The sequence below is a fragment of the Exophiala xenobiotica genome (genome assembly GCF_000835505.1).
Source record: "Exophiala xenobiotica strain CBS 118157 unplaced genomic scaffold supercont1.1, whole genome shotgun sequence".
Taxonomy (NCBI): Eukaryota; Fungi; Ascomycota; class Eurotiomycetes; order Chaetothyriales; family Herpotrichiellaceae; genus Exophiala; species Exophiala xenobiotica.
In genome coordinates, this window is record NW_013562494.1 from 3,346,375 (window position 1) to 3,373,555 (window position 27,181).

At 52.9% G+C, this 27,181-nt stretch overlaps 10 protein-coding genes across 10 annotated transcripts; 5 read left to right on the forward strand and 5 right to left on the reverse strand.

Annotated features, from left to right (window-relative positions):
* Window positions 1-1,341, forward strand: PV05_01305 (uncharacterized protein; the record flags this gene model as incomplete). The annotated part of the gene is made up of 3 exons (XM_013466278.1): window positions 1-251; window positions 308-417; window positions 476-1,341. 3 exons carry the CDS (start codon window positions 1-3, stop codon window positions 1,339-1,341), a joined length of 1,227 nt encoding a protein of 408 aa, XP_013321732.1.
* A 547-nt stretch (window positions 1,342-1,888) lies between these two features.
* Window positions 1,889-5,940, reverse strand: PV05_01306 (uncharacterized protein; the record flags this gene model as incomplete). The annotated part of the gene is made up of 7 exons (XM_013466279.1): window positions 1,889-2,068; window positions 2,161-2,752; window positions 2,803-2,957; window positions 3,017-3,602; window positions 3,660-3,684; window positions 3,743-3,907; window positions 5,334-5,940. 7 exons carry the CDS (start codon window positions 5,938-5,940, stop codon window positions 1,889-1,891), a joined length of 2,310 nt encoding a protein of 769 aa, XP_013321733.1.
* A 383-nt stretch (window positions 5,941-6,323) lies between these two features.
* On the forward strand, window positions 6,324-7,995 carry PV05_01307 (uncharacterized protein). Its single transcript, XM_013466280.1, has 4 exons — window positions 6,324-6,816; window positions 6,935-7,008; window positions 7,145-7,831; window positions 7,891-7,995. The coding sequence occupies exons 1-4, from the start codon at window positions 6,717-6,719 to the stop codon at window positions 7,918-7,920; spliced, it is 891 nt and encodes a 296-aa protein (XP_013321734.1). The 5' UTR covers window positions 6,324-6,716; the 3' UTR covers window positions 7,921-7,995.
* An 88-nt stretch (window positions 7,996-8,083) lies between these two features.
* Window positions 8,084-9,798, reverse strand: PV05_01308 (uncharacterized protein; the record flags this gene model as incomplete). Its single annotated transcript, XM_013466281.1, has 4 exons — window positions 8,084-8,436; window positions 8,529-9,006; window positions 9,068-9,505; window positions 9,568-9,798. 4 exons carry the CDS (start codon window positions 9,796-9,798, stop codon window positions 8,084-8,086), a joined length of 1,500 nt encoding a protein of 499 aa, XP_013321735.1.
* A 486-nt stretch (window positions 9,799-10,284) lies between these two features.
* On the reverse strand, window positions 10,285-11,617 carry PV05_01309 (uncharacterized protein; the record flags this gene model as incomplete). The annotated part of the gene is made up of 3 exons (XM_013466282.1): window positions 10,285-10,678; window positions 10,733-11,538; window positions 11,585-11,617. The coding sequence occupies 3 exons, from the start codon at window positions 11,615-11,617 to the stop codon at window positions 10,285-10,287; spliced, it is 1,233 nt and encodes a 410-aa protein (XP_013321736.1).
* A 2,047-nt stretch (window positions 11,618-13,664) lies between these two features.
* Window positions 13,665-15,904, reverse strand: PV05_01310 (uncharacterized protein). The gene is made up of 5 exons (XM_013466283.1): window positions 15,502-15,904; window positions 15,353-15,446; window positions 15,241-15,295; window positions 14,990-15,192; window positions 13,665-14,939 (listed from the first exon to the last, which is right to left on the reverse strand). Exons 1-5 carry the CDS (start codon window positions 15,540-15,542, stop codon window positions 14,364-14,366), a joined length of 969 nt encoding a protein of 322 aa, XP_013321737.1. The 5' UTR covers window positions 15,543-15,904; the 3' UTR covers window positions 13,665-14,363.
* Window positions 15,905-17,416: 1,512 nt separating this feature from the next.
* On the forward strand, window positions 17,417-19,809 carry PV05_01311 (uncharacterized protein; the record flags this gene model as incomplete). The annotated part of the gene is made up of 7 exons (XM_013466284.1): window positions 17,417-17,513; window positions 17,572-17,626; window positions 17,678-17,856; window positions 17,916-18,811; window positions 18,857-18,960; window positions 19,020-19,297; window positions 19,370-19,809. 7 exons carry the CDS (start codon window positions 17,417-17,419, stop codon window positions 19,807-19,809), a joined length of 2,049 nt encoding a protein of 682 aa, XP_013321738.1.
* Window positions 19,810-20,673: 864 nt separating this feature from the next.
* Window positions 20,674-22,687, forward strand: PV05_01312 (uncharacterized protein; the record flags this gene model as incomplete). The annotated part of the gene is made up of 3 exons (XM_013466285.1): window positions 20,674-20,957; window positions 21,026-21,412; window positions 21,517-22,687. 3 exons carry the CDS (start codon window positions 20,674-20,676, stop codon window positions 22,685-22,687), a joined length of 1,842 nt encoding a protein of 613 aa, XP_013321739.1.
* Window positions 22,688-23,132: 445 nt separating this feature from the next.
* On the reverse strand, window positions 23,133-24,894 carry PV05_01313 (uncharacterized protein; the record flags this gene model as incomplete). Its single annotated transcript, XM_013466286.1, has 6 exons — window positions 23,133-23,246; window positions 23,416-23,556; window positions 23,724-24,262; window positions 24,313-24,397; window positions 24,450-24,808; window positions 24,861-24,894. 6 exons carry the CDS (start codon window positions 24,892-24,894, stop codon window positions 23,133-23,135), a joined length of 1,272 nt encoding a protein of 423 aa, XP_013321740.1.
* A 963-nt stretch (window positions 24,895-25,857) lies between these two features.
* Window positions 25,858-26,868, forward strand: PV05_01314 (uncharacterized protein; the record flags this gene model as incomplete). Its single annotated transcript, XM_013466287.1, has 2 exons — window positions 25,858-26,131; window positions 26,195-26,868. The coding sequence occupies 2 exons, from the start codon at window positions 25,858-25,860 to the stop codon at window positions 26,866-26,868; spliced, it is 948 nt and encodes a 315-aa protein (XP_013321741.1).
* Window positions 26,869-27,181: the final 313 nt, after the last annotated feature.

Consider the following 27,181-nt stretch of genomic DNA (forward strand, 5'->3'; position numbering starts at 1 on the left):
ATGGCGACGGACCAACTTAAGGCGTTGGCTGGCCAAACCAATGGAGGACTTCAGCCAGAAGTTCCTAGCATGCCATTGGCGAAGATAAAAAGCATCGAGTATTTCCGAGTCAAGCCTAGATGGCTATTTGTCAAGATCTGCGATGATCAAGGGAATTATGGCTGGGGTGAAGCAACCCTCGAAGGTCATACGAAGGCCATTGAAGGTGCACTTGATGAGATTATAGACCGTATCATTGGCTATGAAGCAGAGTAGGTCTTTTGCGTCCACTGCCACAGACGAAAGTGGCTGACATTGTTCGTCGCAGTGACATTGAACATATCTGGCAGACAATATGGAGGTTGGGATTTTATCGTGGAGGTCCGGTTTTCATGTCCGCCCTGTCTGGCATTGATATTGCTCTGTGGGACTTGAAAGGTGTGTCCGTCTTTGTTTCTGTTGGTCTCCGGCCCATCTAACTACTAGTATCGTACAGGGCGAAGAATGAGAGCGCCAATTTACCAACTCCTAGGCGGCAAGGTCCGCAACAAGGTGCAAGTTTATGCATGGATCGGCGGAGATCGGCCGAAGGATATCGAAGTCGCAGCCAAAGCACGCCTTGCACAGGGTCTGAAGTGCATCAAAATGAACGCCACCGAGGACATCAACTGGCTCGACTCGCCATCTGCTCTGGACTCGACGATCGAACGGCTCAAGACGGTCAAAGCTCTCGGTCTGGACGCCGGGCTCGATTTCCATGGCCGTTTGCACAAACCCATGGCGAAGCAACTAGCCAAAGCACTCGAGCCGTACCGTCCTCTGTTTATCGAGGAGCCTCTGCTGGTCGAGCATCCAGAGGGGTACAAACAGTTGTCCGATCTCACCACTGTCCCTATAGCTACAGGCGAGCGCCTGTACACGCGATGGGACGTCAAGCGGTTTCTTGAGGATGCCAGCATCGATATCTTGCAGCCGGATATTGCTCACGCGGGCGGCATTTCTGAGACCAAGCGCATTGCAAACATGGCGGAGGCATATGACGTGGCGATTGCACCGCACTGTCCGCTTGGTCCGATTGCATTGGCCGCTTGCATCCAGGTCGACTTGTGCACTCCGAATTTCGTCATCCAGGAAATGTCGTTGGGCATGCACTATAACGTGGAAGCAGGTGAGGAGGATCTGAACACCTACCTCGTCGATCAGACCGTGTTCAATATCGAAGATGGATACGTCAAGGCGCCAACGGGAGTGGGATTGGGAATTGAAATCAATGAGGATGTGGTGCGGAGCATAGCGAAGACGACGGAGCCCTGGCAGTGTAAGGAATTCTATGGGCCGGATGGGTCGATTAGGGAGTGGTAGTCACCTAGTGGTTGAAGCAGAACGGAGCCCTTGCCTGGTACATTACCTGGTATGGATTGGCCGGTCAATGTCAGTACTACTAGTAGTAATGGCCTCCAGCCTAGCCTGACTTACTAGTAGATTATAATAAGTCGAACCACTGTCCTTCCCGGCTCAACATCACTCGATTTTATGATGCATGAGCTCATCATGGCCTCAAGTCAAGCTTCCCGCTGCCCTATATTTACTCCTATGATGGACGAGTCTAGGCCAGATCTCTTACCGTAAAACTCGGGGAAGTAGCCGACGGGCTGATCTGGGGAGATGGGCCCCAGACGTGGCGAGACTGATCCTTCTTGCTGCTGCTGCTGCCCTGAGGAGCCACTGGCGGCACTTCCCATCTCCGGCCTTCTGATCGTGGTGGCAGCACCTATCTCAGCCGTTGACTGAGCACCTCGGCCGCCTCTATACCTGTGCTGCACCCACGGCCCAGTCGTAGGGCGTTTCGCCTAAGTTGTCCTTTGCGTCCGCCACTGCCATTCCTTCCGGAGACGAATCAGAATCAGAATCACCAAGGAAGCATCCTCATGATGACCAGGTCGCCGTTTGCCGCAGCCGAGTGCAGCGGCGTGACACGGTTGAAGTCCGGCTTCGCGGCGCTCGCGCCTGCATTCAAAGGGATCTGCACCGTCGAAGTGTGTTGCCGGTACGCCGGCGGCATGGATGGGGGTGCCGCCATAGCGTGATCCTGGAGCATCAAGGTCGGTGGTGCCGTTAAAGTCAGGGCTTGAAATGAGCTTCTCAACAACGCAGTCCAGCCCGAAGGAGGCCGCGTGGTACAGAGGTGTGGCATGGCGTGGGTAGATGTCCCATTTGAAGTTGTAGTTGTTCGCGTTGAGGACTTGGGACCCAGGCCATGAAGTTGCCCCTGCGCCGCGCGCTGAACAACTCCAAGATCACTGCTAAAATCCCGTCATCATCCTTGGATATGGCCTTGGATCCGGCCGGGGCCTCAGTTTGAGGATTTCCGAGCGTGCGAGGCTCGGAGAAGACTAGGTTTGCATGATAAGGCCATGCACTTGACGCGTACTTGAGGAACGGAAACTGCTGTAACTTTTCCATGTAGTTGTCCGCTGTCTGAGCGGGCCCGTCACTGAGATCTTCCAGCAGGAGATAGGTAAGACACTTCAAGGTCAGGTTGCGATGCGAGTCTTTGATGGTGAATTTGAAATAATCGGCGCGTCCATCTTTCCCAAATTTATCTGGAGATAGCAGGTAGTCTCGCACAGACAGATGTGCGAGATGGATCTGTCCCGAGGACGATAAATCAAAGAGTGAGTTTCCCAGAGTGAGGGGTGTCCATAGGCCTGCACAATCGAGCTTCGTGGTCCACGCGTGCAGGACCGGGCTCAACGGCAAGGTCTTCGTGAAGCTCCATGAGTGAGAGGGGCATAAAGCAGAAACAAAGCCATTCCAGCGCACTTCTCATGGTTGGCCCAGCGTGTTGCGGTATCGACGAGAGAATCCTGCTGTAAGTGTCTTCGAGATCCAAGGGGAGCTTGTTCAGAGCTTGTCGGATAGCTTTGAGCGAGCGCAACGGCGAGATGGCACCCAGTTGGCGTTGAACCCAGAGGAACCTGATTCGTCGATTGTCAGCACACAAGCTTCATCTTGGACGTCGATTAACGTCGCCTACGTGCATGGAGTTTGAGTCCTGAATCAGAGTCTCCGATATATGTTCCTCGACTTCCAGATGTAGCCACTGGAGACGCCTATCGGATGGAAGCTGGCTGTTGATATATACTTGAATGTCTTCGCGGACTTCCTTTTTGTGGTCGCCCAGCTGGATTTGCAAGTCGTTGCCGAAAATTTGCTCCAGGCTTTTAGTTTTGCGCCCGGTGACAAGTACTTTTGCATTCAGATGCGCATGGTCGCTGCAAATGTCATGAAGGATGTCACCCACCTCCGTTGCTTGTTGGCTTTCATCTAGTCCATCGATAAGGACGAAGAGTTTTCGATGTTCGAGTACCTCCGATATCGACTCTCTGAGTAGACTGAGTGATGCTGGAGCGTGATGACCTGGAGATTTCGACACCTTGAACGCAGTCCGAATGGCGTCAGTAATGGAACGAGTACCTGTGCAGCATTGGGCCACAATGGAGCCTAGGATGTTTGAAGGTCGGAGGGATTCTGACTTTCGAAAATCACAGTATGCGTACGCCACGACGGGCTGGTCTGGAGGGCCGGCCGTGTCGGCTATCAAATGCTCGACAAGATGCGCGCTGTATCCGTATCGCGAGGTCAGAGACAGTTTGGACTCTGGATGGTCTCAAGCATACAATAGTTGAGTCTTTCCGGTGCCAGCTGTCGAAGTTGCAAGTTCGTCTAGTGTGCCCCTTTATCTTGAATTTGATGTTCTCACGGGCGCCATTCAGCCACAGCAATTGAGCATCGCCGTAATACCATTTGTCGAACTCATCACAGGCAGTCACCCAATTGCTTGTTCCCACCTGATGTTGTCCGACAATGTCAAGGTGACTGGCGCGAAACTTTAGTGGTGACAGCCAGTTGAGGATCTCGTCTTCATCTACCGTCTAGCCATGAGAACAAGCGCTTTTGATCAACTTCAGAAACCAAAGAGTGAGACTGACCTGATTTCCAAGGACTTATGGCATCGAGTTTATCCTCGATACGGGAATGTGATGCTTCCACCCTAGCATGCCAGGAGATGGAAGTTGCACGGATATCGAGGAGAAGCGTCCTGCTGACTTTGAGGGCGACCGAACCAATAGACGGCTGAAGCTGATGTAGACTCACGACTGATGTGCCGACAAGCCAAGAGTCAGACGCGACTCACATCTTTCAAGCCGCTCCAGGTAGGATCTCACTTGCGGCACTTTCCATTGCCAGCGAATGGATGCAGCAATCCTGCCATCGGTTGTGATTGGCGCCGACGCAGCTGGCAAAGAGGTCCCAATTTGGTGGTCCAGCTCGTCCAGGACCACCCGGCATTGAGGTATAATATAAGTTATGGGTTCCCAGACCTTTTCGTAGATAGCACTGCCGCTCGCCGTAGACTGTACACTTACGCTGTTGTCGAGGGCCAGTTGAAGCGCTTCAAAAATGTCTCTCAGGCTTCTTGTTTCTTCGATGATTCTTATCAAACCGGAGGGACATTCCTTCAGCGCAGCTCTGAAGCTCAAGCAAATCGAGAGTGTTTTGTTGATCGCCTGAATTATGGCAATGACGCTCGCTGTACCGCTCAGAGGATCCATTGAAGGCAGACTGCTAGTCTGGTCGCTTGATGCAAAATGCAACGGATCCTAGAGCGTCTTCCAGGGTTCGATGGCGAGAGCTAAGATCTTTTGGCAGAGAAAATCTGACATGAGTCGACATTCGATCAGACGACAGAGTAGCCTCACCATTTCCCCATTCCCACACAAGAGTGCTTGTGAAGGCCACAACGGATACGAGAAGGCGTCTTCACGAGGACGTCGAGGCGAACCTGGATCCTACCTCACAACCCCGCCCCTGGTGCTGTTTGGGCGGCACCGTCCAATCATTTCCCAACACGTATCACCATGCCCAATCGCTCCTTGATCTCACAGTCACCTATCCGGCGACCCTCGACCACAGCTGTCCCCTTCTCCATCCGAACATGTCCCAGCGGCCGGACTGTGTCCAGCGCACTCGCGGCAGAGAGCTTGTGTCTCCTCTCAAAGGACGGTAATATGCAGCTCCGCATGCCTCGGTGCGTTAACGGCGCGGAGGTCACCACCGGCATCAAAAGCCATCTTACATGGCCGTGAGCGACGGCTTGCTCGAACCATTTACTCCAGGCGCCCTCATTCGTTTCGTCTGATGACGTTGGGATCTCCACCCCGGAAGCGGCCATGATGCCGCAGACTTCGTCACGCGGCAGCGTCGCCGAGCGATTTCCCAGTAGTTCCATCACCCGCGTCCTGTCGCCTCGCTTGAGACGCATGTTCGACATCCCGCTGAAATACCCGTACAGGTTTCGAACTCGTCCTCGAGACACTCCTCGATGTTCAACGTGTCGCAAATGCCTGGCAACGCCCCGATGAAGTTGTCTCTGATCGTGAGGGATACTAGATCGCGACCGACCCATACCACCTGGCTTGCGAGGATATATTCCTGCAGGGTCCATACTCGTGTTGCCCACGCCGTCGTCGTCAGCCTCGCTAGCCCCCTCATCCCTCTCACGGTCAACCCGCGTCCAGGTCCATTCTGCCAGTAGTCACCTTCCTCAGCCCATGCCTCTTCCTCCTGCATTCGCGCCGCGGGCTCGAGCTGCTCCACCAGTCGGTCCACTTCCATTTGGTTCGTCTGCAGGTCACAGCTCAGAATCACCGCTACAGCGACAGCGCCGCTGAAGGTGCGACCCATCAGGGGTATCTGCTGGTTCATGTCTGCATCGTCTTGCTGGTCGATACAAATCGTGTCGACCCAGCAAAAAGCCACTGCGCCGGCGAATTTCTGCTCATTCACCGCCATGAGCGCTTGCCGACCTGGACTATCGAGGAAGCTACCGCCAAATGGGAATTGCAGCTGCACGCCGACCACACCAGTTGAGAGGTCGATGAGCCTAAATGTCGCCATGGCATCGCACCAAGACCAGGTGGTTTGATGAGAAAGAAGGCTTGGATGGCCCGGACAAGGTTGACAATGACGGCGGTCTTGTACACTGACTACCTAGGTAACATGCTTTCCGTTCGTACCATGTCTGCCATGGCTGCCTGGGAAGGTCTCGAGGTGGTTTCGGTGCCTCAGGTGGTGGACGCCATCATGCCCTTTGCTATTTTTGGCGTTGGGACCCTTGGCTCGCCTGGGAGTGACTGCGGGGATACAGTATCAAAACACCAATACCTAGGATAAATATGACATCTTGGGTGTAGGATGATTTCTAGTAGCTGTCGAGGATGGTCCCGTAAGTTATCGAGCCATGGTATTATCAAGATTGAATCTAACGCTTCCTAATGTGCTGGTGGTTGTTGCAGTGCGACTTTGCTTGAAGAGCAAGTTAGAGTAGACACCACCCGTACCTTTTCAAGTCTGGCGTTCGGCCACTCGCCGCTGATGGCACCGAAGTCCAGGGACTTCGATGGGGGTACAGTATCATGGGGTTTTCGCGGGGATGATCGTCCGGACTCATTCATTGATGCATCTTTTCGACTTGTACTCCATATATCCACCGATTCAGAACACAACAATAAGTTTCCATGGGCGTCGAATGACTACTACCTAGGTAGTATCCCCAGGGTCCAATAGGGAGGATCGTGAGCTGTCTGTCGAGCTACTTACCAGGTAAGCGTCGAGGGGAAGTCAGCAGGCCCTATTTCTACCGAGCAAGTCTCGAGGAGAAGATCAATAGTCGTATGTACGCTCGGCTCGGCTCAAGCTCAAGCTCGGCCAATATAATGGCGCTCTCATTTCCAAGCATGTTCTCGCTTGAGAACCGGACAGCAGTCGTCACAGGTACGTACCTTACCTAACCATAACCATACCCCCTGAGGAGCGTTGGGAGACTCTGTTCTCTTGTCATTCCTCCTCTAAGTTAGCGAGCTACTAACATATATATGTGCCCCGATCAAAGGAGGAACAAGGGGCATAGGAGCCGCAATGAGCATCGCCCTCGCCGAAGCAGGAGCGGACATCATCCTGGTGCAGGTACAGTACTGTTACATTTTCTAGACATACTCGAACCTACCGTGACCCTACCCGAGCGTTCATGATATCCTATGCTGTCTTGATATGTCTGATACGGTGGATTATGCTGACCATGTATGGATAATGCCGACAACAGCGCGACGCATCCAACACTTCAACCAAACTCGCCATCGAATCTCTCGGGCGCAAGGCGACAATCTACACGGCCGACCTCGCCAGCCAGGCCGAAGTCTCCAGCGTGGCGCCGAAAATCCTCGCCGACGGCCACGACGTGTCGATCCTCGTGACGTGCGCGGGCATCCAACGCCGGCACCCATCGCACGAGTTTCCCCAGGCGGATTGGGACGAGGTGCTCCAGGTCAACCTGACCAGCGTGTTCACGCTGTGCCGCGACTTTGGAGCGTACATGTTGACACGCACACCACGCTCTGCCAATATTACAGACGCCTCCGACTCCAATCGTTCGCCCGCGCACATGCACCCTCAATCACCACCACACAGAGGCTCGATCATCAATGTGGCCAGCCTGGTCAGTTTCCAGGGCGGACTGACGGTGCCGGCGTATGCGAGCGCGAAAGGCGGGATCGCGCAACTAACAAAGGCTCTGAGTAACGAGTGGGCCAGACACGGAATCAACGTGAACGCCATTGCGCCGGGGTATGTCAACACCGAAATGAATGAGGCGCTGATCAACAATCAAACGCGCGCCAGGCAGATTCTCGAGCGCATACCGGCCGGTAGGTGGGGGGAGCCTGACGATTTCAAGGGGCCTGTCGTGTGGTTGGCCAGTAGGGCAAGTGGGTATGTCAATGGGGAAATTGTAGTAGGTACCTCTGAAGAAAGAAAGATTGATTGATTGTGTAAGGAGCTAACTACTAACAGGTCGTTGATGGAGGGTGGATGGGGCGGTGAGTGAGCAGTGACAAGGCTTGCAGAGCACGCATCTAAGGGGTGAGAAGATGAAGGAGAGGAAGGAGAGTATAGAAGGAAGGGAGAGAGGGGGGGGGAAGGGCTTCCAAGGGGACGTCAGCAATGGCAGAATAACTATCCATGTTGAGAACGCCTTTTAGGGCATTTAGATGATATACCGGAAGCCTGCTGCTTTCTGTGCCTCGGTCGGTCCACTCTTGCCCACATCTTGTCCAAGATCCATCTTTGCATTCTCCTTACGAAGGTAAAATCGAATCAGGGTGGCCACGATAATCGAGACGACCGCGAAGACGAGATTGACACTGAAGGCTTCCACGTAGCGTGGCGGAGATCGGTAGAGGTACGAGGTCCAGATGTTTGGCGTGTTGGACACGGCGTTAATGGCTGCGATCGAGGCTGCTCGTTTCACTGCTGGTTGATTCATGCTGCCTGTGATCCAGGACAAGATGACGATCGAAGCCGAGTAAAACGAGGCTGGCATTAACATCATCGCCACATCTGCCAGGAATAGATAGACATTAGACGTTTTGAAATCCGGAAGAAGAAAAAACGAATTTTAAGGCGGGATGATGGGGAGCCAGAAAACTTACATCGAGCCGCGATGTTCAGGGTGGAAACTGCAATGATATTCGCAACCACCGTGATGGCCAAGGGGCAGACAATATGGAGGTAGCGCTCTCGTTTGCGATCGGAATGGAAGCCATTGATCAGCATGCAGAACACGCAGAGGACAAAAGGTGGTGCGGTGAGTCCGTAGGTTTTGTTCCTCGAAAATCCGAGACCGCCCACCACTGAAGGGAAGAAGTTGTTGACCGAGGCGGAGATGTAGACCGAAGTCAAAAGGGCCATGAACATCCACATCTTTGGGTCGATGAGCGCCAGCATCAGGCCTTTGCGACCCGAGACTTCTTTGGAATTGTCCTGTTGGCCGAGATCGGATTCAAAGTTCCACAGCACCCATTGCCGCTCTTGCTCGGTAAAGCCTCGAAGATTGCGGATCGAGTTGGGCAGGATTAACGCAAAGATGATGGCGAAACCGATGGTGATGACTCCTTCGACCAGAAAGAGCTGGGTTTTGATGGTTAGCTTAGCACACAAAAATGGGATTCGGGATGGTTGTATGGCGTACCCATCGCCAGCCTTCCATTCCGTCTCTGCCGTCCAAGTTAAGGATCGCAATGGCGAAGAGTCCACCGAATGCATTTCCTAGCTGCGAGCCCGAGTATAAAATGGCCGTCCGCATTGCAAATTGCCGCCTCGAGTAGAACAAACTGATATAGTACAACGTCCCCGGGAAAAATGCGGCTTCAACAAAGCCAAGGAAGAATCGACATGCTAGCAAGCCCCCGAAGGACTGAACGACCGCGGTAAGAGCCGAGATGAGACCCCAAACAGCCACTGCACAACAGATGTAGATGGCGGGATACCGGATCTTGCCAACAACGATGTTGGACGGAATTTGCATCAGAATGTACCCACAGAACAAAATACTGACACAAGTCTGATAATCGACGGCCGACAGGTCGAGGTCTTTGTCAATATCGGCCAATTTGGCACTTGCAATGTTCTGCAGTACTGTAACGTCAGTGAATCGATACTCTGGAGATCCGAAGGAGGTAAAGCTTGTACCTGTCGGTCGAGGTAGTTGAGGATGTACAAGACTGTGACGCAGGGCATGATGAAGCAATCCAACTTCAACGTAGCCTTCCGACCGACTGAAGCGAGTTCCCCTTCAGAGATGCCGATCAGTCCATCTGGCTTCACCATATGGGAGTGTTCGATGCGAGCTTTCTCTGCTCCGACATCTTCGACGGCCATGGTGGAGAGTTTGCCCTGTTCACTCATGTCTTTTGTGTCCATTTTGCAGCAAATTGGATGCTCTTAAAGATCAACGAGAGGAAGAGAGTAGTCTGAGATGAGATTGATTCCTTGGAGAGGAGACTCTGTTGTGTTTTCAATAAGAAGAGAAGCTGGGTACGAGGAGCTGCTTCACACCGCCCGCATATCATCAACTGGGTCCTACCCTAGCCGTGTGAGGTGATCGTCTTGCGGAGAGTTGGGGGTTGAACTGAAAGATAGCAAGATGCCTTCAGGCCCCCACGGGGAGAATCATACTCCTAGATTTAGGTCACCGTGAACAGCAGGGATCTGCAACACCCATGCTTCGCTTGCAGGAAATTCCGCCTGTTCTCCGACAAAAGGCTATTGTGGTTGTACTCATAGCGACTGGAGAGATTGACTGGCCAACTGAATTGGAGAAAGGAACTGGCCGCTGTATGCGTAAGCCGCCGTAAACGAGGTTAGCAAGTGGTGAGTAGTCGCTTCGACGCTGATGCCGTATTCTTCTCAAGCCGTGGCATTCTTCGTGTCATACTCATAAATCCAGGATAGTCCAGCTTTGGGACCAACCCACCTAAAATAAAACCACATCGTCCACTCCTTGAACAGTTGCCAGAAAGTACTGACTGAAGATTTCCTCATATCACCTCCTTTAGAGGTGAACGCCAGGGCTTGCTTCACACGCTGCTGTCTGATAGTCTGCCACTTGGTAAGATGGTCAATGATGTTGGCTTCATTGCGGCTGACCGATCCAAGGACGTCGGCGAGAGAACATGCGTCTTCGAAGGCCATGGCTGCGCCTACACCACCCGTAGGAGGCATTGCGTGGGCTGCATCGCCGACGACAATGATTCTTCCACTGCTGCTCATCCAGGAACTCAGCTCAGGGACTTTGTAATATCTTTTGGATGGCGTCAGCTTTGACTTTGAAAGGAGGATGGCTCACTGAACTTACGGCCATAATGTCAAGGTGTCTTTATCGACATTTCTGGAAGCAGCATGAACGACGTCAGGCCACTTCTCGTCCTCGTGATGCGACTGCAGGATCTCATAGAGTGCCGTCTTGTCAACCTGCAGTTTGGCCCATTCCTCCCGAGATTTGTCCTGGCTTTCGACGGTGGCAAAGCACCCAACTCGATCTCCGGTATAGCTACATGGCATGAACATAAAAGAGTTGAGCTTGCCCAACACCAAGCAAGGCATGTACATGCTCTCACTGGATGTCGGTAATTTCGACCTAGGCAGAGAACCTCCGACACCCATTTGTCCGCTGAACGTGGGGATAGCCATCGGCGCAAGATGACCGCGTACTCGAGAATGGATACCGTCGGCGCCAATCAGGAAATCCGCTTCCTCTGTATGACCGTCTGCGAAGGTAGCGATAACCGAGGAGTGGTCCGTCTCAGTGATGTCGACCAATTTTGAATTGTACCGAAGCTCGACCTTCCGCTCTCGCAGAATTTCGAGAAGTGTTTGACGGACCACGCCTCGAGATATCCGGAGGGCCTTGTAGCCGTATGTTTGCTGACTGCCATTCAGAACTGTGCCGATGTGGCTAAGATTGCGGGATGACAGGAACTGGAATTCTTCATAGTTCCAGCCGAGCTTCGATATCCGGTCGTAGACGCCAACGCGATCAAGAGCACGAAGGGCATTTGGCGCAAGGGCGACAAAGCCTCCGTCGAATGCTGATTCGTGGCGTAGTTCGAAGATTTTGCAGGAAATGTTGCATTGTTGTAGCGCAAGAGCTAGAACAGGGCCCTAGCATATTGTCAGAGATAGAGCGCAAAACCGGGCACCGACTTACACCCAAGCCGCCTCCAATGATGATGACCTTCATGTTGATTACTGTTGGGTATTTGAATAAACTCCAAACTTGGCTGGACTGATACGGCGGAGAAAAGAGCGGCGGTGAAAGAACAAATGTTAGTTGTCTGTAAGTTTGTGGATTCCGGATGACCAGATGGGATACCTAAACACGACAGCATCAATATATATGCAAGAGGACTTGGCCCACGTTCCACGGAGACATTCGTTGCAAGGCACAAATGGGTGGCAGCCAGAGTAAGTGTCTACCACCTCGTATGCGGTGAATGAGGTGACCGTATTCTCGCACGAAGTCACGTCGGAAGATTCCAGGCCGCAAGAGCCGAATTTTCCCAGGGAATACGAACTTCCTCGCTTGTTGAAGTAGCCAAAAAAGCACCTACCACACAAATTTAGGCACAGACCACGAGGCAGGCTGATGAGGCTGTGCTCAGAGTCCTCGGCTCGCATCGTGCTTGGCCGAAGGAGGAAATCAAAGCCGGTGGCTAGATGGATCTTAGGTCACTTACCACGGGAACGCTTCCGAAGTGCGGGCGTTGTGTTAGTGACGGCTGGATCTCAACCAGCGCATCGCAGTAGTGACTAAGCAACCAGACCTCAGAGAACCACATACTGTTATTCGCAGTCGCTGTGCCATAGGTTTTGTAGTGTCGTTCGCTTTTGCATCGTCGAACAATTTCCACCGTCCGTCCGAAACAGTAGTCGGCTCTAGAATATCATCTGATAACTTCACTTGATAAAGCAACTTAGCGGTCTGGGTTATGGCACTTGCGGATGGACACAGGCTGCGTAAGATTGAATTCTCATGGACCGTACATTCATGGATCGTGTTGGCCGTCCTGCAGTCAGTGCGATCTTCTCAAGAATCGAGACTCCCTTCGTTGTGTCAGCATATTGGCTTGAACCCATTGATGATTCATCCGCGATCGAGTAAATTGCAAGGAATAGTAATCACTGATGGCAAAGAAGCAGCGCAATCACCGAGTATGCCTTATAATGTGAGATTCCGGTCACCACAAGGGATATAAAAGGGGATCGACCTGCACCCGCGATCAAGTCCATCCTCCGTCTGTATTTGCGCAACACATACCTCGTTGGAAAGAGTCTTTGGAGCAGGCATGAAATCGATATTTGCCTCGACGCTCGTAGCGGTCTTGGTCTGCGCTGGACTCTGCGATTTCGTAACCAGTAAGGAAGGCCTACAAGTTGACGTGTATCACCAAGCCCCGGCAAGTGTTGTGTATCAAAACTCAACTGAGCTTTCTTTCTCTCCGACGGCCTTCGCATTGATCCACGGGAAACACGACGCTGTGCTCATCGATGCTCCTGCAACAATAGCACAAGGACACGCCCTCGCAGATTGGATCCATCGAATAATACCTGGCAAACAATTGAAGAAGATATACATCACCCATGGGCATGGCGATCACTTCTTCACCGGCCCAATCATCCAGCAACGTTACCCTGGCGCTCAAATTGTGGCGAAGAAGGACGTTTCCGACCATATGCTGCAGCAATACGAACCTGAATTCTTTGCTTTTGTATGGGGGTCCACTCTTCCCGGGAGGCCAAGTAACCGATATCCCTTATCCTGCGAAAGTGCTCCCAGAGAATGGAACTTTTTATCTCGAAGGTCATGCGCTTCAGGCAGTTGAGGTCGGCCAGAGCGACACGTACAACACCACGGTGTTGCACGTGCCAGACCTCGATCTGGTTGTTGGAGGAGACGTGGTATACGGCCACTGCCACCAGTTATTTGCGGAAGACTCCACTTCGGCGTTGCGAAATGAATGGCTCAACAGTCTGGACAAAGTCGCTGCATTGAAGCCGAAGTTGGTCATACCCTCTCATATGCAGTCTCATGATGGATACAGACCCAGCCACATCGACGAAACCGAGCAGTATATACGTCTCTGGGAGCAGCTTCGGGCAAATTCAAGCAGTTGGCAAGAGCTGGAAGCAAGAACAAAGAAGAACTTTCCGCACCGGACTGGAAACTTCTTACTCCGTTGGGGCTCGCAAGCACCGTTCAATGCGTCATTTTAACGCAAGGGGGGGGCTTGGGCGGTATTTCAGTCGCGTTGCCGTATGATGGCTACTGTGTTCCATCTCAGGAGATGTAGTCGCGCTGAATTGGCCTGAGTGAGCGATAGAGCGGGAAGTATACATCGCTATCATAAGTTGGATCAGGGACAATTGTCATCGAAAAGTCTATGTTCAATGCTGAGGAAGTGGTAGGAAGAAGGAAATTACATGGGACGGAGGAAGGTCAACGGAAAGCGAAGGGGAGGCCAATCTCGCTCGGTCATGTGACCTCGTGTTCTTTTCGTCTCTGCCAAGCCTTGGACGCGTTGGCGGACAGCATCTTGCAGTCGAAGTTGCAGACATTCGGCGCTGCCAGGCCAGAGTACTCGTAACTGATTCTCTTGATCTTTGCAACGTCGTCTACTGTTCGGTCGCCGAATATCCACCCTTGATGCAGGGATATTGAGTGCTGCACACGTTAAGAAGTCCAGCCTTCGCAGATATTTCCTCCTGCCTGCGGCTTGTCCTTTCGGCTCGAACCCTGTTGATCGATCCCTATGCCTCCCCTTCTTCAGACCTTTGAATGAAGAGCTGTCGAACGCCGGCCAAGCCAAATGATTTCCTGCGCAGTAAAGAGATGGAAAACACCTAGAGCCACAGATACGGTGTATTGCCTTCCAGCTAAAGGGTCAAAGCTGTCTTTCATGCCAGGGGACTGTCTCGACGACGCTCACTCACGTCCCACTCACTCTCATTCGACTGTTGATCGCGAGCAGCAGGGTGTGGAGCACCTCCAACGTCGGAATGGCGACTCTCAGCTCCCTCCCTCTTCGTACGGGCGTGCCGAGGATGACCTCCACTTCCATAGGTCTGCCCATTTTGCAATCTGTCTGCATACTGCTCCCAATGGGTGGCATTGCTAAGATCCTGTCGATGAGTATATCAATCAAGTCATACTGAAGTGGAACGTCGCATTTTTGGGCGACGTCGATGACTTCTCGCATCAGTTTTCGTGTCATGGGCATAGAATCAGGCGAAGACTTGAGCCAGGAGTGCGTATCGAGCATGGTGAGTGTGGTCAGTGAATTCCAGGCACAGTTCCAAACGACCTTCTCCCAACGCTGGATTTGGATATTGTCTTCGACTGTAAATGGCGTTCGGCCTTCTCGCAGCAAGGAGGTGAACTCGTTGAGTTTGTCCCTTTCCATGCTAGGGTCTAGGCTCTTGTCGGGGAAAACGCCTATCTGTGTGTTTTCCGATGCCATATGGGTCACAAAGCCAGGAGTGTCCTGTTTGGCACCAACCCAAGTCTTATTGCTCTTCGTCAGCCCAAAGGTCTGCTCGCTGAATGGAGACTTACCACGCAGCTCAGTATGGGGCATTGCGGAAATGCTTCACGAAAAGGATCTTCATTCCCCACGCCATTCTGAATGATGACGATGCAGGTCTTGGTCTCGTCGATTGCAGGTGCCAATTGTTTTGGCACCGAAGATTGGTCAATGGCCTTGTGCACGCAGACCACATAGTCGTATTTCTCTCCAGCCTCGGCAGGCGTTTTCAGCACTGCACCATGATCAGTGATGCGACCACGACGGCTTCAACGCTACGTACCCTTTGCTGGCTTCACGACATGATTTCCATGGTTCATACTACTGATATGCAGGCCCTAGAAGGCAAAGTTGTCAACTTGTGACCAGATCCCTTGATATATGTGGATACTGACATTGTCTTTGACAGCCTGATAGTTTGAGCGAGCCACAACAGCCAGACGCACACGAGGACTCTGGCTCAAGACAAATGCGTAAAAGGATCCGATACTGTCGAGCGGACGTCAGAACGCGCCGACCACATCATTTTGGGTGACAAACTCACGCCCCTAGGCCATATAGCATCACATTGATCTGTTCCCCCATTTCGAATCGAACCTTCTGTGGGTGAGCGACAGGTCGCAGTTCTTCCGTATCCTCAGATGGTAGATTGTTGGCAATATCAGCCCTCTTCAAAGTTTCCAATTACAAACTGTTCGCTGTTCATACAAGCAGCAATACGAGCTGGACTGGCAAGACGCCCTTCAATGACATAGTGTTGCATGACCCGGCATTTGTGTGGTGAAGTTGCCTCTCCATCCTGGTCTGTGATGGTGGGGGTTGGTACAGTAGCTGGTTGGGGGCTTGGGGTTTCGGGTAAATAGTGAGCCGAACCCATGGCCTGGTGAGCTCATCGTGGTCCTCACTGAACCTTACCTAATGTTCATCATCTCATTAAGAACAGTACAGAGTATACGGTACATTTCTATCCAAATCTAAAGTACGGAATATCATCTGGATTGAAGAGGTGCCTCGGATGGTTGGTTCAAGAGCCGGCGAAAGGAAGTGTCCTGGCTCCATCAGCCCTGACTGGACAACTAAAGGTGCCACCCACCCAGCCACCTGCGTGAGAAGCAGAAGTCGGCGGTGATAGCGGTGAGGGATGGACGCCTTGGGCGCACTGACTGTTGGCCAATATCCGTACTATCACAGGACTTGGCCGAACCTGCCCAAACGAAGATGGTTGGAGAGTGAAGCCAGCTTTGCTGGTGAGGCTGAAATTCCTGCACCATGATGGCCCTTGCGACGCCTGTCAAAACTGGTCCCGAGCGATGTGACAATGCGGAAACATGTCGTGCCGTGGCTTGGACGAGGCTCTCGGGCTATCAGCGTCAAGAACCAAAGGATTGCAAGAATTCAGATGGTTGACAGTCGTCTACCAGGGCATTTGTCCGCATCATGACGGTGATTGCACCACGATCTTCGCCCAAGACCCAGTCTCCCATTGATGCAGTGTATTGTACTAATAAAATGCGCTCGCTTGGAGGCTGGCTGGACTCCGTAGCCGTGTTTCTTGCCGATTGAAGCAGGAACTAGTTACTACACTTCTCTGACAGCCACGGCCTACTTCATGAAACGGTTCAGACGGATGTGCTGCGAGAAGGGGCTATTAATGTACCATGGTAGGGGCTAACGGCACAGCTTGCATGGTTTCCCCAGGCACATGGAGCTGAAGAACGCTGTATGCGGAAAAGGTTCCGGTCGAGGTATTAGGCATGAGCCAATGGAAGTCTAGGCGTTCTCGGGGGGAAGCGAGAGAAGCCTGGTGCTCCTGTCTAGGTGCCTGTGGTCGTTGGGAGTGGTGAGGCTAAGTATGATACTTGTCCTAATTACGGCGTAGCTAGTTAAGACAATCGCTTACATAGTACACTGATGACACCAAAGAATTGAGTACGACGATGCACTCTGACGGTGCCATCATGTGCGTTGTAGGAGCCCCGCGTCTTGTTTCCTCCATTTCTCGTACAGACACCCAGTCTCGTGCCCATCTGTCTCGAGAGCACACTGACCACCATCCTCCACTGACCACTGACCACTAACCACTGACCACTGACCGCTGGCCACCTGGAGAGACCATCCGCTCGCCTATTGGTACCTCCATTTTTTTCCGGGGAAGTTTGCTGGCTAATTCTGCCAACCCTGCCAACCCCGGTCTGAGCTTCTCATTCAACCACCTTTCCCACCATCTTTTGTTCATTCATCAGCCTGCCTATGACAGCCAGACTCCGACCACATTGAGCCCACCTAATGAACACAGTACCGCGACAGTCTCGCAAGGCGATTTCCTGACCATCACGCCTCCATTGACCATCGGTCTCCGTGGACAGGACATATTTCCACCAACTCACTAACGCGTCACCGACCCAGGCCGCGTTCATGACCAAAGTGTTCAGGATAAGTGGCCCACTGCGCTTCGAGAAATGGATCAAGTCCGTCCTTGGGATGAGAGGTTCCATTGCCCGTCATGTTCGAAGTCATTTGTGAGGAAGGCGCATATGTTGCGCCATCAACAGCAACGTCAGTAAACTCGCCACGGTGTTGTGAGAAGGACCTCAAATCTGACCTTGACATGCAGACATCGCGCAGAGACCTTTCTCGTGCAATTTTTGTTCCAAATGCTTCAAGCGAAGGTAAGGTTGTTATGCGTAGCGTGGCAGAACATCCTTTCTCAGCTGTCACAGTGACGTCCTCCGCGCACATCAGTTTCGATGCAAAGAACGAGGCGAGGCTCCAGTGCCAGAAGGCCAAAGTAAAGGCCGCAAAAGGTCTTCATGCCTGTCATGCGTCAAGCTAAGGACCCGATGCGATCAAGAGACGCCCTGTGGTCGATGTCAGGAGTTAGGCAAGGATTGCGTGAGAGGTAAAAATACTGCTCTGCCACTGATCCTGCCTACTTTCTGTATTGATATCTCCTTGCAGTGTCAAGTCCGCAAAAGTCATCAGAGCATCTGAGACCAAAGAGTCGAGATGCCATCCCAATCCACCATTTGCTGAATACTCCGGAGGGTGACGATTTCATTGGCCGCTTTCCAATCCGCAGTACCGTGGCAGCTGCAGCAGATGAAGACGACGATGCTGCTTTGGGTGAGGTCGAAATCTCTTCCGAAGCGTCACACTGGAGCGAGGACTATGAACCCAACGACGTCTTTATTGGCGCCCCTATACCCGATTACGAAAGCGTCAATTTTGATATTTTCTTTGGCGGCTTCGAAAGTCTCACGTTCGGTGCCTATCCTCTACATCATGACTTGTCACAGGTCACCAGCGTAGAAGGTCTAGCTTCACCATCGACAATGGCACTGGAACCCCGTGCCTATGAAATTCGGCAGCTGCTGTTGTCCACGGCTTCAAAGCTTTCGACCGAGTTCCCCGAAACCATCAATCTGATACAGCTGGCCTCAGACATCGAATTGCTCACGCACGCCGAGCTAGACCATTGCCTTGGTTTATACTTCGCCAACTATCACAGGCATTGTCCGATATTTCATCGACCGTCCTTTCAAGCCACGACAGTCCCAATCCCCCTACTTTTGGGCATGGTATCTCTGGGCGCAATGTACTCGCAGGAACGGGCAAAAGTCCTTTGGATGAAATGTCTGCTGGATGTGATGGAAGCATACGTCTTCTCGTGGCCAGGTCTCAGAGACGATTACGGTGGCTTTTTCACTCTGGCCGAGGCGCCTGACGAGGAGACGCTCGATTATCAGTTCCAGCTATTTCAAGGAGCTTATTTGATGGTCGTCGTCCAGTACTTCTCTGGGAACTTGGCGGCCCGGAGGAGAGCTCGAAGGCAGAGATTTACCACTGTGCTAAGTGTCCGTATCGTAATCCCGAAACGATTCATAGCTGACACTCCTCAGATTGCAAGGTCATTCCGCCTACCAATCGCGCAGCACGACAGCGTCGTTACGATCCCAGATGAGATGGCTTTTCAACGATGGGTACGGAAAGAAGTGCGAATACGGTGAGCGAGCCGTAATTCCCGATGCGCTCGAAGGACACATGATCTGACTAGCTATACAGAACGATGAATATCTTACTGGCTCTCGACTCCGCCATGGGTATATTCAACAACGTTCCGCCACGTATCCACTACGTCGAGCTCGATCTTCAAATGCCCTGCCACCCGGAGTTCTTTGAACTCTCTAGCTACGCAGAGATGTTGACTCGATCCTCCTTCCCCCGTACACGGATGAAATTGATCGACGCTTTTCAGAGACTTTTCTCTTCTCCTCGCGATTTGAAATCAGCGTTCCACAACGAAACATTGTGTTGTTGGGATATGCTGTATCTTATTCATGGTGTGTGCAGCCTAGCGACTAACACCTGCCCTTCTGGGAGGTCTAACGCTAACACTTGCGACTGCATTGTAGTCCTTTTCACGCACTCCACGCAACACCTGTTCGGAAATCCGATGAATCGTATGTCGCCGACCACACTTGCCGTGGGGCCGTCGTCCCACGTGCTTGAATCAATCAAAACAGCACTGAACAACTGGAAGACACTCTGGGACGAGGCCAAGAGAAGCCTGCCTCGGTCATCTGTTAGTGAGATGGGGTTTGAAACGTCCGCGGACAGTTATTGGACGTTGCTCAGAATGATCGTTCAGAAATTCGAGGCCAACTCAGCCAACGCTGCAGCAAATGAGGCCTACAATTGCCCCAACGGCACATACGGCAATGACCAATCTCAAACAGGAACATATTCCAACGGGACCAGTCAAAGAAGCTCAACTCCCGGGTTGGACTTTATGCCTCTGGAAGCGGATAGTGACAGCCAAGGGGCCCATCTGCGAAGGATCCTTGGTAAGTGAGTCAGTGTGGATCACGATCGAATCGGTCTTATATACGAACACCCGAACGGTATTGTGCGACCGAAGCCCAAGAGATCTGGCAAGGTCAATGTTCTGGGCCGGACAGAGTGCTCACGCCTACGACATGGGACGTTCTCGAGCTAGTCAACGTGGCTATTACATGCATAACAAACTGTGTATTCCTTTCAGGCGTCATGATATGAGTACAGGAGATGAAGGACACGGTTTTCAGCAACTTCCATTGACCGTACGGAATTGGAGCTTCCCAACTCTACTGGCTTGCCACGTACTCAAGCCCACTGTCGCTGGGATTCCGCAGTCTCGACGAGGCGTTGGGGCCCGTCTCGCCAAACAAGAGTGAGCAGCGAATCCAGCGAAACCAATCCCCGCCCCAAGCCATGATGAACCCATTGATTGAGAGTTTCCCGGACAAGTCTACTGTGGTAGGTGCTCTACTCCAGTGATGTCCAGGTGACACCCTTGCTTAGTTCCAAGGGGAAAATACCCACTCTCCACTCTGGGCAAGCCAAACTCACCTGGAGACTGGAGTCGACCATTTTAATGAGGGGCATGATGGGGGCATGCGGAGGGTCATATCCAAATGGTGTCTTCTGCGGGAGAGATCAAAGCACGGTTCGTGGGGCAGCAAGAATTGCCATTTCCAACTTAGTCCTGGACGAGGTACCTTTTCCGCACCAGCCCTTCCGTGAGCATCGGATCTGTCCCGTAGACCGTTGTTGGCGACAAGGAAGGTGGTTTAATCTTTTGTCCCCGTCCATGCCAGCCCTTTGGTGATTGCAGACCCTTCCACACTCTCGACGCCTTCTCAGACGATACTACAACTCCAGCAACAGTTCAAGCAGAATGTCGAATTCGACTTACGGCGGTCAAGGCTCGATCCCCGACCTCGCCGTCAGGTACAGTGGCGTGCCATCACGCTTATCACAAGAGGCCATCGACGCCAAATCAAAGCTATTCTCGCAGAAGACACTGCCCGACAGCGTTGCACGACGACGAACAGCGCTGCCACCTGGCGTGTCAAGAGAGAACTTCGACCAAGCCATTGCCGAGCTACGAAGTGCCCTGGGCCAGGAGAATGTCGAGCTCAACGACAAACCACTCGTAGACGGGTGGTACATGGAACATCCGTACGTTTTTATTCTTCTCATCGTGACCAAGACAAGGCAAGGCTGAGTCAACACTGTCCGGCATCTAGCAACACGCACGACGCATACCACATTGCCGACCAGGAAGAACTTATCGCCAGCGCCGTGGTGTACCCTTCCAGCACGGAGGAAGTGCAAAAAATCACCCGGTGGGCGAACCAGCACAAAATCCCCATCTACCCGATTTCCATGGGACGCAATATCGGCTACGGAGGTGCCGCTCCACGAATCCCCGGGTCCGTCGTCGTCGATCTAGGCCGTCGGATGAACAAGATCCTCGACATCGACGCGGACAATGCATCCTGCATCGTCGAGCCCGGCGTGTCGTACTTTGCTCTGTACGAGGAAATCCAACGACGAAAACTGCCGTTGTGGATTGATTGTCCCGACCTGGGCGGCGGCAGTGTGCTCGGCAACGCCATCGATCGTGGTGTCGGGTAAGTCTACGTCTCCTTTCGGCTCCCCATACCCTTCCTTGCTCTACTCATTCCGCACCTCTCGGTCCGCATTTTACTGAAGAATTCTTCGTTTGGTCCCGCAGATACACGCCATACGGCGACCACTTCGCCAACCACTGCGGAATGGAACTCGTCCTGCCTACGGGCGAACTACTCCGAACCGGCATGGGTGCCATGCCCGGCAAGGACGGCGCGGACAACCCGACGTGGCAATCGTTCCAGGCCGCGTACGGCCCTTACGTTGACGGCATCTTCAGCCAGTCCAACTACGGCATCATCACAAAGATGGGCTTCTGGCTCATGCCGGCGACATCGCACCAGAGCTACATGATCACGTTCCCGCGCGAAGACGACCTGGAGCAGATCGTCGAGATCATCCGGCCGCTCGCGCAGAAGCGCGTGTTGGGCAACGTCCCTCAGCTGCGGCACGTCATCCAAGAACTCGCCGTCACGGGCAAGCCGCGCACCCATTGGTACAACCCCGAGGGCAGCAAAAACAAAAGGGGGGGCCAGATGCCGCGCGACGTGATCCGCCAGCGGGCCTCTACCTTGCCCTGCGGCGACGTGTCGTGGGTGTTTTACGGCACGCAGTACGGCGACGAGGCCACGATCGCGGCGCAATTGGATCTGATCAAAAAGGAATTCGCCAAGGTCCGGGGTTCCAAGTTCATGCTGCCCCATCAACTACCGCAGGACCATTACCTGCACTCGCGCGTGGCCGTGTGCAGCGGCGTGCCCGCGCTCCGCGAACTGGACTGGCTGAACTGGGTCCCCAACGCGGCGCACCTGTTCTTCTCGCCCATCTCGCCGACAAAGGGGAAGGACGCGACCGTCATCCACAGCATCATCTGCCGGCTGCACGCCAAGTATGGCTTCGACGTATTTCCGACCATGTGTGTCGCGGGCCGCGAGATGCATTACATTGCCAACATCGTCTATGACCGCGCGGACCGGGACGCCAAACAGCGTGCCACAAGCCTCATGCGCGAGATGATCCGTGAAGCCGCCAACCAGGGCTACGGCGAGTACAGGACGCATCTGCTCTTCGCCGACCAGGTCGCCGAGACGTACAGCTGGGGCGGTGGCGCCTTGAGGAAGTTCAATGAGACGGTCAAGGATGCCTTGGACCCCAATGGGATCCTGGCCCCCGGACGGAACGGCATCTGGGGCAAGAGGTTCAGAGGCAAGGGCTGGGAGATCCTCGATGGAGATAAGAGGGACATGCTGAAGGATGGAATTAGTCCGAAGTTGTGAAAAACTAATAACTAGTACGGAGTCGTAGTTGTACGGACAGATAGATTTACCACCACCACCACCACCACCACCACCAGGAAGTGGTCGCACTTTTTGGCAAGGCACGAGATATATTTTCCCAATGTACATGGCAGACTGACTAGATACGAAGTACTAGTACTTAGTATAAAAAACCCAAACGAAACAAAAATTTGCGGGCAGATAATCCACGAACCAACCAGGTTCTACATTTGATCTTGACTCTGGTGTAGGAGAGGACAGGAGGCATGATGAACGTGTCGTGTCAACGGGATTTTTGATCGAATTTGTTCTGAACTCCCCCTACTAGTACCTATCCCATCACATCCAAGTCACACTCCATTCTCTCGAAACGAGACAAAAGCCCAATCCACGATAATCAATAAAAAGGGGAGTGCTCAATCTTCCCTGTCCTCGATTCCTGGTATCAACAAAGGGGAGTGATCTTTCCCGTCCTCAATTCCTCGGCCACGATCTTGGACACCTCTGGCCATCGCTTGACCGTATCCGCCTCGGCGTCGTAGTCATACAGCACAGCATTCTGATTAGGAGGACGAGGTTAGCCACTTTCCCAGTTTCCATATAGGGCTAGGTTTGGTTCGGGTCGCTTGCTGGTCCGGGAAGCATCGACATCGACATCGCCATCGACAAGTGCGCAAAAGGGGCAGCGGGTGGGTGGTGGGTCGTAACCATCGAAATGGAGGGCTCACCTTGATCAAAATGCTATCCGGATCAATCTCCTCTCCTTCGGCTACCCGGTCCAAGGCGCCATGCCATCGGTCCCGCAAGTCTTCACCATTGGTCTGCGATCTTCGGACCCGCGGGAATCGAATCTTCTCGTATACTCGGGTCTGACAAGGCACCAGACACAGTCAGCACAACACCTTAAAGGGAAAAAAGGGGAAAAGGAACAAGCTAACGCCTGAAAAAAAAAAAAAAAGTTGGTGAATGGGAAGTCCAAGAAATCCAGGCAAGTTCCCCCCCCCTCCTCGAAAGCCCTTGGAAGGGGAAAACTTACCGCCAATGGCACATCATCCTTGCCTGCCAGCAACAAGCATTGCGCAAGCACGGCAGCACTTTCGGTGGCCTGGCTGGCTCCTTGAGCACTGGTAGGCAGATGTGGATGACAGCAGTCTCCGATCAGGGCGACCTTATGGTTTTTGCTGACCCATGTCGGGATGGGGTCACGGTAGCAGATCTTCCAATCCAGGCAGGAGTCGGTCTTCCTGACTATTGCCGCAACTCGCGGATCACAATCTTCAACGAGCTCACGAACGGCATCCATATCGCCTGGCTGGAACCAAGACTCCTTGATGTCCTCGGTGTCCTTGTGGGTGATGATCCAGTTAAACTCCTCGCCGTTCCGCAAGGTATTCTGAACCAGGTGCTTATCCTTGCCGATCCAGATGTTGACACATTCCTGTTCGACGAACTCGGCAGTTAATGGGTCGCCTCGGAGATGGTCGCCCTTGAAGAACGCTCGAAAGCAGGCATACCCTGACGACTTGGGTTTGTCGTCAAATCCAAGCACAAGTTCTCGAGCTCGCGATTTGATCCCTGGGTCCACGGTCAGAAGGGGGTGCGTCGAACCACTGTCAAAGACTTACCGTCGACAGCGATCACGATATCGGCGTAATGCTTTTCACCATTCTTCAGCGTTACCGAAGGCGCAGCATCATCGTAGTCGACAACCTGCCCGTGATGTCAATGGCAATGGCCTGTTGAAAGAAATCGCAAAACCCACCTCCTGGCCCATATGGACGGGGATCCCCTTCTCAGCAACAGCGTCGAGAAAGCCCTTGTGGTAGTCACCTCGATGACCGATATAACCAGCCATATCCATCAACGGCTGCTGAGCCAGGACTTTGCCATCGTGCCACCGTCGAATTTGCATCATCGGAGACTTGTTGCCGATCTCGATAAGTCTGTCTCGCAGTAACGGCGACCATCGATCAAGCAGCTTGAAAGCATTTTCACCCAGTCCGAGCGAATCTCCTAGCCGAAGGAATTCCCGGACCTTTTCGAACACGACGACTTCGAATCCCGCATGATGCATAGCCAGAGCAGTTGCACATCCTCCCAGACCTGCTCCAACAATGATAACTGGTGATATCGTTAGAATGCTTCATCGGGTCGGTTGTTCTTAGATTCCTACCTTTCAGGGGAGGCTCTGGGGCTATTGATCCCATTTTGCCAGTGATCGTTCAGAAGTTGGCGCAAAGGTCAAATTTCAAGCAAAGAATTCGGCTCTTTAGACAGTTTTCTTGACAGGCGTTCGACGATTGTTGACTTGATCTTGCCGCGTGTCTGAAATTTGAGAAACGCGCAAGGTGTCTGGACTCGAGAAAAGATATCAAAAGGGAATAAACCCATTGTCTGGAGTTAGGAAATACCTTGACCCGCATGAATTGGATGCAGGCCGGATGTGACTGCTCGGAAAGTCAGGGTTAGGCACATGCCGTGGCGTTCTCGAAGCCCAAGATGGGTTCATCTGTGGCCTGTCGCCTTGGGGAGGCGAGGCCAGGCATATGCGGAGGGCGGAGACGGTCTCCCAGTAGATGTGCGCAAATTCTAACCCCACCGTGCAGATGGCGCCGGGCTGAACCCATCAGGACCCCTTTAAGCCAGTGGTTTCGCATGTCAGGAGCGACTCGCCTAGAAAACGGACCCCGGCTTTCACCCATCAAGGCAACCTCAAACCCCAGAACGTCCTGATTCGTGCCCGTTGTCGAACCATGATGGGTGATCTCCTGCTCATCTCGTGACCGTTCTCCGTGGGGATGAAGGGTGAGTTTGTCAAAAGGCCACCTGCCGAACTCCCGAGCATCTTGCGAACCGCAAATCGTGAGCCGATGGGGATGCGCCCGGGACAATATGGGTATAGTCTGAATCTCCCCCTCATTCTGGTGAAGCGACGCGGGAATTACCTTGGTACGGCGCCCAGAGACGGGTAGAACAGCTCCAATATGGCTTTGTGCCACTACCGAAGCGGAATTGAGAGCGCATCTTGGAGTAGAAAAAGCAGAGGGTAGACCGTAGAAGGGAATTTGAGTGCATGCATGATTCGAATCCTTGAAAAGTCTTCTGACGTTGAATCCCATCGCACTTAGCTGACCGCCACTCAAACTGCTCGACTTCGCAACCAAGAGACCATGTCGGTCAAGACCGTTGGCTATATCGGCCTTGGAAAGGCGGGTGCCTCAATGGCATCCAACTTGCCTCGATCAAGCTTCAATCTGGTTGTGCGGGACGCCGACCCAGCGCGAGAAAAGGAGTTCGCCTCAAAGTATCAGAATGTTACCATTGCCGAGCCAGGACCCAATGCATTCAAAGACTGTGATGTGGTCATCACGATGCTGCCCCATGGTAAAGTCGTCCGAGAAGTGGTTTTGGGCGAAAACGGGATTGCAAAGGGTCTGAAATCCGGTACGTAAAATCGTGATAGGGCGTCGTAAATCCTGCCCATGATATATTGATGAAGTGTGGCAGGAACCATCATCGTTGATACCTCGTCGTCTTCACCCTACGACACACAAAGCTTAGGAAAAGATTTGGCGGATCTGGGGTTCGTCCTTGTCGACTCGCCGGTCACTCAGAAGCAGCTCCACGACACTGACACGGGCGAGGCCACGCTGATGGTCGGAACGGATTCCCAGGAAGCATTCGATAAGGTCCTCCCGGTTCTACAGGCCATGGCGAAATGGGTCTTCCATATGGGCAAACTCGGTGCCGGACACGCCATGAAGACGCTTAACAACTACACGAGCGCCGGTGCTATTGTTGCTTTGTCGGACGCGCTCGTGGCAGGACAAAAGTTCGGCCTTGACCCGGTCCAGATGATTGACGTCCTTAACGTCGGCACAGGACGAAACTTCTCGACATCGGACAGTTACGCCACCGATGCCCTACCCAAACGATATGCAACCGGGTATCAACTTGCACTTTTGGTCAAGGATATAGGTATCTCGAAAGAGCTCTTCGAGAAGGTGGATTTTGAGACCGATATGCCGGATCTGATCCTCAAGTATTTCAAGGAAGCGCAGAACGGACTTGAGCCGACGGCTGACCACACCGAGCTCTTGAAGAGTTGGGAGAAGAGAGCCGGCCTCACATTGAAAGTTGGCACTCCAGACGGCTCTACCGTCACCGCATTGAAGCAGTGATAGCCAAGCGCTCGACAGCTTTGTCCTTAGCTTGGTTTTGTTTTGAGGGTTTGGGCGCGGCGCAGGCAGAATAGGGCATACGGGCCAGTGATACGGAGCCCTTACAGCCACGATTCAAGTGTCACATACCTGCCTTGAGTCGAAGCTGTTTCTTGCAGATATTTCCACGTAAAGAATCGGGGACGGCGCAACTTCAGCTAGAAAATACGAGCCATCCGTGTCTTGGCGCAGCTGTTGCCTGGCTTAGACAGGGGTACCATGCCTGGGGAGAGTAGGTCCGGGGAAGGCATAAAAGCAGCTTCATGAATTCCAT